This window comes from Falco punctatus, assembly GCF_963210335.1.
Source record: "Falco punctatus genome assembly, chromosome: 9".
Taxonomy (NCBI): Eukaryota; Metazoa; Chordata; class Aves; order Falconiformes; family Falconidae; genus Falco; species Falco punctatus.
The window spans coordinates 28,016,987-28,030,459 of NC_137589.1; the positions used below are offsets into that span (position 1 = coordinate 28,016,987).

The window sequence follows — 13,473 nt, forward strand, 5'->3', positions numbered from 1 at the left end:
TTGTATAAAAATAAATAATACTGTGCTAACTGGGAGAGGCACTCCCAAAAGAGGATGTACAGAAAGCATACTAGTTTAGCTAAAATGTTTTTTAAATTGTTTTGATAAATCACAAAAAAACTCTGTGTATGTATTTTCATTAATTTCCATTGGTTTTCTACAACTGTAGTTTCAGCTGCTGGTCAATTCCAGATTAATATACCTTTGTTCCTATGTTGCCTTGTATTAAATAAAGTTCAACCTATTTCTAATTGCATGAGTGCAGCCTCCCTCATGTGTGAAACTACTGACACTTTAACTTCACACGTATTGTTGTACCTTATGAGTGAAAGTTAAATGACTGTTAGTAAAGAGCTCAATGAATGAGGAACTTGAGAGAGGAAAAAGTGTCCAGTTAAAAATGGAAGGAAACAGAAACAAATTAGGAGAAATTTTCTAAATTATGAAAAGAATAGGGGGTTACAAAGTAAAAGCTGTAGCGATAAGTGGTGGAGGATGGAGATGTTTTGATACCAAAAATCAGAAACTGAAATGTATTTGCAAGGTGGAAGAAATAAATTAAAACGTTAGAGATGGTGCTCAGTTTTAATGGATAATGCATTGGAGGCTAGAAGAATAAAGAGGAGGTTTTGTGGTAAATTCAGCTGTTTCTTCTGGATGGTAAATTTTTGTTTTGTCAGAAAGCAGGAAGATCTTATCAGGACTTCAAGCCGAAATACAGTTATAGCTTTGAAACCTGATTATTGGAGAGCACTTAATAATACACTTTAGGTCTGGCATAGAATGATGAAATTGAAGTTGGAGGCTTTCTCAAATTGGCACTAAAATGTTAACTGTTGCAATCCCCAGAGCCAGAAAGGAAAGAACATTGCCAAACCAAAAGAAAACAAATGTTTTAACTATAGCTATCATGTGCACAAAAATTATAGGTTATGAAATCTTTATGCATGCAGTTACCCTGAAAATTAACAGTAAAAACTCTGATGAACATTGCTGTTGTCTGTATAAACCTATTTTTCCCATAGGGTTTGCATAACTCTATGATTAGATTTCCCTGTAAAAATGCCATACATTATGCTAAAAGTTTCTGTAAAAAGTTGCACTTAAAGACACATTATCTTCTCTTCACATGAAGTAACACATGCTCTCCAAACTCAGGGAAAACCTCCTGATGAAATGGAGAAAACAAAAGAAGCATGTGTAACTCTGGTGGCCAGATGGAGAGGCACCTTGAGTTTATTTGAAGATTTTAGACATAGTAGAAATTAAAATTAAAAAGAAAATTAAAGAAGCGGCTTATTGAAAACCAGTTTTGATTCCTAAGCAGCAATGCCTTTGTCAATACGATGAGTCAGCTTAGTTTTCCTTTTTGGCATAAAGAAACATATCACAGTCTGTGCAGAACATTTGCAATGAGAGTACCAGCCAGCACTTTTTGAAGCTACTCTTCACTGTGTGTCTGCACACATGAACAACAGAGCCATATGTGAAGACTTCACTTCTAAGTGATACTTTTCAGCATAGAGAAGATATCTTACATTTTCAACTTCATCCACGAAGACAATTAACTTTTCCATTATATAAGCCAAATATATTACATCCATTTTATCCGCAAAGTGGGAAGCACCTCTTGTGTAGGCTATCAGCTGGCGGGAAAATTCAAGAACGGTTGTCAAATTGATGTGCATCTGAAAATACATCAGAATTGTTAGGTGTAATAAATCAGCTAGCTTCATTCTGTTTTAAAAATTGGAGATTACATCCATTTGTATAATGTTTGCTGTAATGTCAAACAGATTTATATGCATCACAAGTACCACGGACATAAATTTCAAGGGTATATGAATGCATCTTCAGTATTAGGTCTTAGATTTCATTGCTGTTATCTAAAAACATCATCACAACAGGCCAACAAATTTTGAGGATTTTTGTCTACCTTTTCTAGACTGTAACTAACCTGCCTCATAAAACATTGTACCTTAAAATAAAGGCTACTAACCTTGTCTTCCCTGTGTCTTTAGACCATCACAACAACAGTATCAGTGAGGGTTCTTATATACAGTGGTGCATGGTGGGAGAAAAAGGGACAATGGTAGAAAGTTGAAAGAAGTTCAGACTAGTTATGAAGAAAATCTTTTCTGCCATGAGGATAGTCAGGCATTTGTACAGGTTACCCCCAGAGGTTATGCAGCCTCCATCCTCACAGGTTTTAAAGAACTGAGTGATTGAAGCCCTGAGAAACCTGGCCTAACCTAATTGCTTACAGGAGAATGGACTGGATTCTAGAAACCTTCCTAATTATTTTTTTATCCTATAATTGTGCTGGGTCTCTTAACATAGTAATTATTCTTATTTAAATATGAACACTTCTGAAAACAAAATTCCTGTGGTGTTACCTAGCACTACGGACTGGGAAGAAATTGCCAAGGAAACTGAAAGTTATAATAGTTAGTATGGAAGTTACAGGTCGGTACCATCCTCCATGCTGTTCCCTGTTAAGCTCTTTCTCATTAATTTCTATCTATTTACTTTTTATCTCATTCTCTCATTTACTTATCCATAAGAATCCACTGCATTTTTGGAAGACATCAAAAAGACATCCAAAAGTAGGCTTTATTTCTGTAGGTCTTTTAAATATATTCTGGACAATGGCAATGAGGAAAGGCACTTCAGCTGACAAAACTCTGATACAGGACTTACAACTTTCTGATAAAAATGCATGAGGGGAAGATAAAGAAGGAACTGAAGTGAAGCACTGATGACCCTCCCAACATTACTAATGGTCATCTAGGCTCCAGGCACAAAAAAAAAAAAGAAGCAATAAATATTGTGTCTTGTTCCTAAAACTATTTCAATTACCAACCATACACATTTTTGTTACAGTAAAACATTCTGTTAAAACTCCAGCTATCCCAAACTTGTGGCTGAACAGACATTGCTTGTGAGCTATTCAATAAAATCAGTACTAGAGAAAGCAAGCCCTGGATTTCACAACGTTACCTGACTAAAAGCATGAAGAACTTGAGTTACTTCTTGTGAATAAGGACATTCAGAATAGTTTTCTTCATCCCAATGTCCAGTTCGATTACATTTACGCCATGCCTTAGACTCTTCTGCGCCATTGCGAAAGGCAATGGAGTTAAATGAATACTGGAGACAGGGATGGTAAGCAGTTATCCCAGCCAAAGTTTTGGGCCATCTAGGAACAACATGATAGTATAAAATTACAACACAAAACTTCTTATTTAAAGGCAACTTACAATATAGCAACAATATACAGAATATATGAGAAAAAAGGCTATTTTAAATTTTACCTCATTATATTGTATAATAAATTACTTTGTTTCATTGGAATATGTCAAAATTATACAGGTTCATATGGCTGGTCACACATTAATTCTGCATTAATTCCAGAAAGGTATTTGGTGTTGAGGAAAAAAATGGATGGCATTTTCCCTACATTCATCTTTGCAGACTGCACAAAGCAGAGCAGTTAAGTCCATAAAGTAAAAAACCCCAAAACCTTGTTACTAAATGCTGTAAAAGGTAAATGCTCAAAATGTCCCTGACAATCTTTGCATTTTGATCCACCATTACAAAGCTTTCTTCACCACAAGGCCCCAAAAAGCAAAAATCCCTGAATGTATCAGAAACCAATAAACAACACTTCAGCAGAGTTTACATCTCATGGAGGAGGAAAGAACTAGGCCTCAAAAAATAACTATTTAGGTATATATGACTTATGTAGTGTGATTCCAAAACAGTCTTTGAAAACAAACTGCAAATCAAGAGCAGCCAGAATTATTCTATTTAGCTCATGAGTCTATTACACAATACTCTTTTTCTGTATATCTGCTGCATTCTCTAGAACAGCATAACTGGGATCTATTTCTTTTGATACCAAATCCATTGTCATTTCCTGACTAATATGGACATAGCAGGATCAGGTAATTGGGAGAAATCAAAGAAAACCAGAAGCGTATCATCAGCAACTCAGCATGTCTGGAAAGGATGTGGCTTTTTAACTGCACTGATGTAACGACTGAACCCAATCAATCACGAAAATATTCTGCCTGCCCGTGAAGCCACACCTTGACAATTAACCTTTGCTCAAACACACATATTAACCCCACTCGGTTACACAGGGAATGTCCATCTGGGCATTGTTACGTAACATGTGGACAGGTTTTGGGCTATGTAAGTTTTTCTCATTTCAAACAAAGGAAAGTTCAGAAGAAAAATACTTTTATATGTCATAGCTAATTGTCACTGGAATAAATCCATTTTGTGATGTAAAAACAGTTGACGCGAAATGAACCATGAAAGGAGCTTCACAAAAAATCAAAATATGTACAGTAGTATATTCTCCTTTTGCCTCTATGCTGAAATATTATTTTTAGTGAAACATTTTCACTAATGCATTTGGCCCAGGCTGAGTAGCAACTTACCTCAAAAGTAAAACTAAAGAGACAATTCTGAAACTAGAATTAGCACAGGTAGCAGAATCTGGCCTTTATGAATAGGAATGATAGGACATAACAACATTACCATTTGCATTTCAGAATTATCTTAGAAGCCGGAAAATCAAAAATGAGCAAAATACGGCCATCATAGAGAAAAACTCAGTACAGAAGGCCATTTCATTTTGACTTACATTCACAGTGCCTAATTCTTACTGCAGTTGTGCAATTATAAATACCACCTAGGCTGGTCAACTGAAATAACCACACTTCCCTGACAGTTGATGCTTTTTTCCTCTTTTTGCCCAATAAAAGCACTGTTCTTTCTAGCTTTGCTTTTGTGGTTCAACTCTTTGTACTTACATACTCAATACATTACCAAAACTTCAAAGACTTTATAAGAAAAATTACTGGTGTGATAGCTGAATCTCTGAGGATAAATCCTTGGAACAATTTCAAGTGCTAATGCTGAGTTTGTACCTGATAAATTCTCTATAATTTTAAACCCATTCCCTCAAATTTCAGAAGAACTTATGGACTCAGCATCTTTTTGATATACATTTTAAAAATAAATTTATATGGATTTCCAGAAAGATGATCAATAGGGAGGGAAATGTGCACTCCTGTTCTTTTGATTTACACAAAATGACAAAAATTTCCCTGGTGTTAGGTTGTGCAGTCTGCAGAATTCATATATACTTATTTATGAAGAAAAGGATGTCATTTTATGGCAAGAACATGAACTTCATAAAGTTGTCATCTAAAAGATTCAGTATGTGTTATCTGATAAGAAGTATATATATTTTAAAAGAACTAATTAAAATACATTTACGTATGTCCACTATGAGAAAATGCAATGGCAGTTTTTGTGATGACAAAAAAAATCTACAGCTGAGATTGTTAAAGTTCTCTGATGGATTTTAATCCATATGTATGGATTAAATAGGTATATAAATATATGCTCAGCAAATGTGGTATACTCACTGGAAATGAGGTTAACACGTAATAAGATAGCTTTGTAGTAAAGAAAAAACAGATTGAGTCGGTTTCTCCATTTCTTTCTAACTCATTCCTTTACTTTTATTCAAACACAAGAAATCGTAGTAAAAGGCCTTTGAAAAAGCATTAAAAAGTAAGAGAGACCTTTCAGGTCAGAAGTATTTGCAAAAAGTTCTAGCATTTAAAAGAAGCTTCCTTTCTTGTCTACTTTTCCTTTCATTATCAACTGGAGCTGAATTTTTATTGGAATTCACTCAGTAACAATTACATTCTTGATTTCTCAATGGGAATGCCATCATACATTGATCTTGTTGAGAAGGTAATTATATTTTAAGAGATCTATGCATATCACTGAAGTATTTTAGAGCTAACTGAAAACAATATCAAATTCCACAGAATCCTTAGCTTTTTCTTCAGTTTATGAAGATTAAAATAAAATAAAAAAAACCAGCATATTTAAATAGAAGTTAAATGAAAATTACATCTAGTCAACAAAATTGTGCAGATTCTAAGATTCGGATAGCAGGAGAGACGTGTTTTCTAATCATGTAAAATTTTTGGTGGAACTATGTGTGTCCTTAAGCTTATCTGAAATGACCTATTTGTTTTACTAAGTAGTTTTACTCGCTATTTTGATTCTCTTCAGTGAAATATTTTACTAACAGTTTTATACTATTTGTTACATCTAATCACAGCTGAACAAAATCAGCAGAACTGGAACAGGTTAGGAAAGTACTGAAGATTTAATCTTCTGATATTTTAATGCGTGTTATCATATTCTATAATTCAGAAAAGACCAAGAACAATTTTGAACCCTCTCTCACTTAGCTGTAAAGTCTACATGCTTTGAAATCTTCTATAATCTCACACTGAGGAATTAGAAGATTCTCTGACTTTCAGAAACCACTTCTGCTCTTGAAATATAGCTGCCATTTCCCATAAAAATCACACAGTGCTCCTCCTTCCTACTATATTACATAAAATACTATATTACATAAAAAAAATGACATCTTTGTAACTGACACTGAAGTATCACGTAAGCGTGAATATGGTCTGTATCTATACGAATATATGAAACACACTCCCAAACCAGAAAATCGTACCTGAAATCTCCTTTGTTGTTAATAACTCTTTCTGCAGGGCAGTAGGGTGCAGCCGTTTCAAGTACCACAATTTCTACTTGTTTAGTGCTATTTCCATAGGAATTTTTGACTAGACACTCCCAATCTCCTGTTGCATCAATGTCAATACTGGATAGGATAAGTTCACTATAAAAAAAAAAAAAGAATAATTATTGTATATATTTAATTATATAGAGATCAAGTCATTGGTTTTCTGACATTTAACTTATCTTCAGAGGTTTTCTATGAAAACATAACCCCAGGTTTTGATCTACGTTATTATAGGACAGACAACATGTGAGTAACTGGTATTTATGAGTGACTGGTATTAAGATTTTAGCAGTGCCAATTTGGACTGACCACTCAGATTGTAACAGACTATAACACAGATGAAAAATCATCACAATAGAATATCAATTATGCATCAATGCCCATTCTCCTTTCCCCAAATACTATAAAATGTTGGGTTTGCTGCATAACCAAGCACTTGAAAGTCAGAAATGCATTTCAAGTTGACAATGCAACCAATCCACAGCAAATGCTTCCCTTCAGCTGCAATCTGCTGCTCTCCTGGTGTCATATGGGGAAAGGTTTCTAGCACAGCCATTGGCTGTGGAAGCCGTATATAATTTTCCTGATGAATGCAAAATGAGTTGAGGTAAATGGTGATATTTCTTTCTGTACTTTACTACTAATAAACTTTCTTCACACTCTCTTACACCAAATATGAAATGTAGTTATTAATATCAGCAAATTACAGTTGCATTAACTGTTTATATGAGTGTTAGGCAGCATAGCAACCTTTTGTGGCTTCTCTTACAATACAAACATTGTGCATGACTGCACCACACCAATATTTAGGTGCCAAAGCTAAATAGTCTGTGTAAAATTAGAGAAGGAGGAAATAATTTCAGAAACATTTAAAATTGTCTAGAACTGTTCTGGTTAGTATTTTCTATATATCTTAAATATGGCGAGAAGTTTCCCTTCATCTAACGGATGTAACCCAGGCCCTAATGAAGTCAATGATTAGTTTTTCAATTGACTTCATCAGGGATAGAATTTTATCTGGTTTCTGTAACTCCATAGATCTCAATAGACAAAAATAATGCTAACTACTATATTTTAATATAGCAGGCAATGTATTACATCTTAAATCTGCCATTGGGCTAGAAATAAATTTTACCACAGTTTTAAAGAAAGTGCAGCTTTTGAAAGTAGTTGAGAGAGGAAAGAAGCTCTTAATTATCTGAAAATATTTACTTTGCTTTACAGAAATGGCTCGTCTTTGAATATGTCTTGTGGTTTAGACAATTAGAAATTATGTGGGAAGAAACAAATTACAGTCAGAAAAAGGGAGAAGGTACATTATAAAAACAGAAGCACAGAATGAAAAAAGTTACTAAATTGATTTCAAGTCTCTATTTCAACCAAAATCTTAAAAAAATCTACTTGTGGCCTTTGGCACTTTTGTAAAGAGCTTGACATTTTGAAAGATATACACAGAATAATTATGTATAATTTATTTTTATTTTTTTCTCTTTTAAACTTTTCTAAAAATTTCATCCTTTTTCAGTTTAAGCCTTTGTATATTATACATGCACTTTTATTAACTACAAGAAAGGATCTCCTTGTATACGGACTACTTCTGATACACATGAAAATAGACCACAATCAAAGCAGGAGGTAATTAGCCAGCCATGTACATAATTTTCCCTTTGAAACATGCATACAGTGAGGGATGACTTTCTCAAGTACTTACTACAGGACCATTATCTCAGTCCCCAGAAAACAAGCAAACCATGGTAAGCAGCCTTTACGTTAAATTGCTTCAGAACTTCTGTGTAGTTGTCCAGATATTCAGTCACATTTGTCATTACACAGTAACTTTAAAAATCTCACACTGTTCCTATTTATCATGGCTTGGAGTTCCAAGTACCTCATAACCCTCTATTTCACATGTTAGTGAATTCTAACATGTATTTATTGCAGAAAATGCACAAAAAGCATTACTAGCCATTCTCAGAGTAGTTGAATTTTTTCATATAGAAAGAAACAATTGCTCTCTTAAGAAGTGTCAGATAAGAAAGTCCAATAACAGCAAACTCTTACCTAATGCTTAATACATCTTTTTACATTCAGGTTGAAATATTTAAGTGAAATTAGCCAGCTGATAACAAAAGTTAATTAAATCTTCTCTTTCATATGTCACAACAATCTCACATAATCTTTATAGACAGCTGAGAAAGAATATATTTCTAGAGCTTATGAAAAGAATTATCCATAAAAGCTCTGAAACAATAGGCAGAATATTCACCTGCAGCATCAAGACCCGAAGACTTCCCAACTGAATAGGATGTATGATAGATGCACTGATCTTTTGATATATTTCCTATAAAATAGCTATACTTATTGTTAACAATACAGATTTGGTAAAACTGGGAGCCATGGTGATTTTAGGTCAATACAATACTTGAGCATATTATCAGTTTCACAGGTAATCAATATAAGGATAAATAAATATGAAGAAAATTGGTACATTTTCCATTAATTTTAATTACTGAAATGTGTTCTGATGCAAATTTATCTGCTGCTAAACAAATCTCCTGTCATTAGATGAAGTCTCCCAGTTTCACAGACAAATATTCACTGATACATGACTGTCGCTTCTGGTAGAAACACAATACTTGAACACTGGTTCAAATTCTCTAAAACGATTAGTAAATCTTCACATTCACATTTTAATCTTCTATGTCCCTTTCTTCATATGGTGAACCAAAATAAGCCAGAATAGGTTTATTCAATACAGAAGAAGCTGTATAATGACTAGAACATGGACCTGTCTTCTGAATTGCCATCTGGCCACTGTAAATGATGCATTCATTTTTATTCCTCCAGGAATATTTTGGATAGCAAACCCAATGGTGAAACTGTTCATTTACTTACCATCTGGATATGACAAATGATAAATTGATTTTATACCCCTGGAGAATTTGGGGGACTGGAGTAAAATAAATAAATAAATAAATAAAATCTTTTAATTCTCAAAAAGAGCAGTCAAGTTGATCCTTTAACATTTTCTCCACTTATAATCCTTGATAACTTCACGGTCTCCTTGATGACTTCACAGTCCTGGCAGACCAAAAGGAAAGGGTGGGCCTGTATAGAATTTTAAACCTCTTCATAAAGTTTTCTAGGTCAGTTACATATTTTAAGTCTTGGCACTATTACATTAGCATGCCCAGAAATTCCATTGTTTTTCTTGCTCTTAGCAGAAAGGCATTCTCAATCTCTCTTGGCCATAGCAACAAGTCTTAGTAAAAGTCAAGAACTCTCTCGTGACCTGAGAACATGGCAGGACTCTCTTGTTTAGAAGCTTGACAAGAGCACAACAGAATTAAGAGAGGATGGCACCTTTGACTGTATAATTGTCTTGATTATCCTGTCTCACAGTAGCTAATAAACACCAGGCCACAAAAGAAATTATCTTGCCTCTACTATGCAGCTTTCCTAAGGATGGAGCATGTCAGAAAGAGTTCCTGCTCCCTCTACATTAGCAATCATATCCCACTTCTCAGAGGTGTGATAGTTGCTACTTTTCTGGAAATTTTTGACCTACCAAGACACAAAACAAAGTCCGACACTCATGAGATGATGTCAAAGCAAACAGAGTCTGAAGACTGCTGCCTGATGAGAACAAAAGAATGACTAGCAAGCTTTTCTCAAGTTTTCTTTTGAAATTATAGTGGCCTTCTCAGTAAAAACACTGAAAGGAAGAAAGAGAATATACATGTTTCTTTTTTGTACTGTGAAATTTCATGCATGGTAGGATTCCTTTTTGAAATGTGATGACTGACATATTGAAAAATTAATTAAGCCATACAGCTGATGCAATTGCTTGAAAAAGTTGTTATAGTATTGAACAGAAGCCTGTGGCATTTGTCATTACAAAAAGAGGAACCATAATACAGGCAGTAGCCTCAGTCATGTAATCAAGTAACCTATGACAATAGTTTTTTATTTGAGGGATAGTTTTTCATTGTTACATCTATGCATAACTAACTAGACAATCAGAAGTAGGTCTCATTATGCAAACTTACTCAACCATGTCCTGAAGTAATACCTTAGTGACATTTACTGTATGCCCCAACAATCATCTGCATGCCAGGAAACAGAGTATAAAGAGGTGACTTTAACACTATATTTTGACTGGCTTTCCACAAGAAACATTTAAAAGTCTGGCTAAGACTTGGGAAGAAACAACTGCTTTTCCTGGAGAAAAATAAAAATTAATTACGCAAACACAGATAACATTTAGGTTTGCTCATATTCTTCTTCAGACAGATAAATCATGAATGCTTTTCTATAGCTCACGCAGAAGGCCTGCATCCAACCCATACCACTTTGCATTATTAATATTAACACAAATTTTTTAAAATCAGTGTTGGTCTCCACAGTACACTGCTGCTTGGAATACAGTTTTTCACAGGGGATATAAGGTTAAAACATGGAAAATGAAGAGAGAATGTGTAAATCTAGGCACTTTAATTGAACTTGAAATTGCTAGTCTGATCTCTCTGACATTACTTATTTACCCATGAAAGAAATAGCTTTAGAAGGCTGATGGCCTTTAAAGAAAGCTTGTGTCCGGGTAACAGCAAGAGAAAAGGAAAATTAAAGATTAAAGATGCTACTCATTTTGTATTAGATGTCTAACAAATATTTTCCAATGTAATCAATTTGTCATACTCATAGGAAATTCAATACCTATGATTTTCTTTTTCTTCTGATTGACTATAAAAACAAAGCATAACTTACCGTATAATACCATCTGCAGCTACCCAAGAAACATAATATGCTATAACATACTTTTACTATGATTTGCCTATCAGCTGATTTGTTCACATCAATACTCTAGGACCATGACAAGTTACACTTGACTTCAGCGATGCCAATGGAAAGGACCTAATTTTAATGACAATATATTGACAGAAAAACCCCGAAACCTACTTCCAAAATGGGAGAAAAGACCTGTATATCAGTTAGCAAACTACCTCACTTTGTTTCCTTTGTATTGCTCAAATTACTTCAACGGAAATGCAAATGTTCAAAAATATTGTCACAGTCTAATATTATCCATTTGTTATGTAAACATTTGCCTAGCAGTGAGATGTGTTTTCTATACATGGATGTCAAGTAATCGGTGACCTACATTTAGATGCCATCAATTTGTTTCTTAAAACTGAGAAAACAAACACTACTAATATTAGAGTGACTCTACTGAATCATCTTCAGAAATGGAGTCAGAAACCTCAATAGCTCTACGACATACCACAACAGGTTTAGTCTGTTGTATGACCTTCTCTCTCTCATTGAGCTTGTCAAGTACAGATAGACTACCAGCTACTGCACTGCATTGAAGGGTGTGCATAAAGATGTTTGCATTTATTTTCATACTCCCCCTGCCCTAGAGTCAATACATGCCAGACTAGTTAGCTGAAAACTTAAAGTGCGGAGACAAAAAAATGTATCAACAGCTCTAGAGCACGCAAAGCTTTGTTTTGCTGAAGAAACCTTCATACAGCTGCCAGGTCTGTAACGGCACAGTGCTAGAAAACTATCCAAAGAGAGTACACCTGGGCCAGGCCTTATTTAAAGTACTTCATGAAACAGTTGTCTATCATCAAGCTGCTTTGTCAGTTGGTGAAAGATTTAGGGATGCTCAAATGTGTTTATTGTTCTTAATTTTGTTCTACCAGCAAACTGCTTGCCCGCAGGATGTATGTGACCACAGGATGTATGTAACAGCAGTCTTCTGGGGAAATGGTGCTACACCTGCTGTATGCCTTTCGTCTCCCCTTAAGTAGCCTGCATGCTGCAATGTTATATCCAGAGGAAGCCTTATTTCATTAGCATAACTCTCGTGATCTGTACCCTATCAGAGGTTCTTAGACAAAAAAACACTAAGACAAGCAGCACGATAGCCAAAATTACATTAAAAGCTTCTAAAGTAAAATATTCCCCAGATGATTCAGAAGTATTAAACACTTATGACAATTCTTGATCATATGATTACATGCCACTGGGACCAGCAAACCCCCAACCCTACATGAAAGAAAACAAACAAAACCCACAACATTAATATTACAGTTTCAAATTATTTATCAAATGCACACTACTTTGACAGAATTTTCCACTCTTCCTAGTCAGTGGTGACAATACAAATGTAGAAATTAATTATTTAATGAATACTTTATAGGATAGAACAATTGTATATTAGGGCTAGAATACTGACCTGTTTTATTTGCTGACCTGCAAGAAATTTGGAAAGATCTAAAAAGGAGGTAAGACATAGCAGATTCCTACACAAGAACTTCAGGAACAACCTCTAGTTTTTCTCCAGTGTATAGTGTATCTCCAACATTGTAAACTTTATTTTGTGATGGCCAAGAGTCATCTAATCAAAATACCATAAAAAATTAAAAGTAAGGTTGTTTTATCCTATAGGGAGAAAGAAGGGGAGGGCCTGGGACCTATTTTCATGGAATTACATCATGCTGATGGAGTAAAAATGCTTTCTATAAGTCCATAAGTAATATGTCTTATAACACGCTTTCTGTGTTGAATAAACTGAAATACATGAAAAGTAAAAAGTAATTCAGTTATTTGTTTTAATATTTCTAACGTGTTTTGCTTTAAATAAATGGATTGTTTCACCAGTACCTAGGGTGATTGAGCTGGTAGGAGGAGTACATCAGAGTCTACACATAAGTCAGAATTGCTCTGATCATCACAGCTGATTCACACAGCTACAAACTATGGCCTGGACTGAGAGAAAATGTATAATTATACCTTACAGTGCTGTTGACAGGAAAAGTAATTTTAAAAAGGTC

General features: G+C 34.6%; 1 protein-coding gene across 1 annotated transcript in view; it reads right to left on the reverse strand.

Annotated features, from left to right (window-relative positions):
* The window catches only part of LOC308069736 (adhesion G protein-coupled receptor A3-like), a 278,202-nt gene that overhangs the window by 133,734 nt on the left and 130,995 nt on the right, over positions 1-13,473 (reverse strand). The window contains exons 8-10 of the mRNA XM_080402571.1: positions 6,563-6,727; positions 3,001-3,199; positions 1,539-1,688 (exon numbers count right to left, since the gene is read on the reverse strand). Of these exons, the coding sequence (XP_080258697.1) occupies positions 1,539-1,688; positions 3,001-3,199; positions 6,563-6,727 (514 nt within the window). The remainder of the gene's footprint in view (positions 1-1,538; positions 1,689-3,000; positions 3,200-6,562; positions 6,728-13,473) is intronic.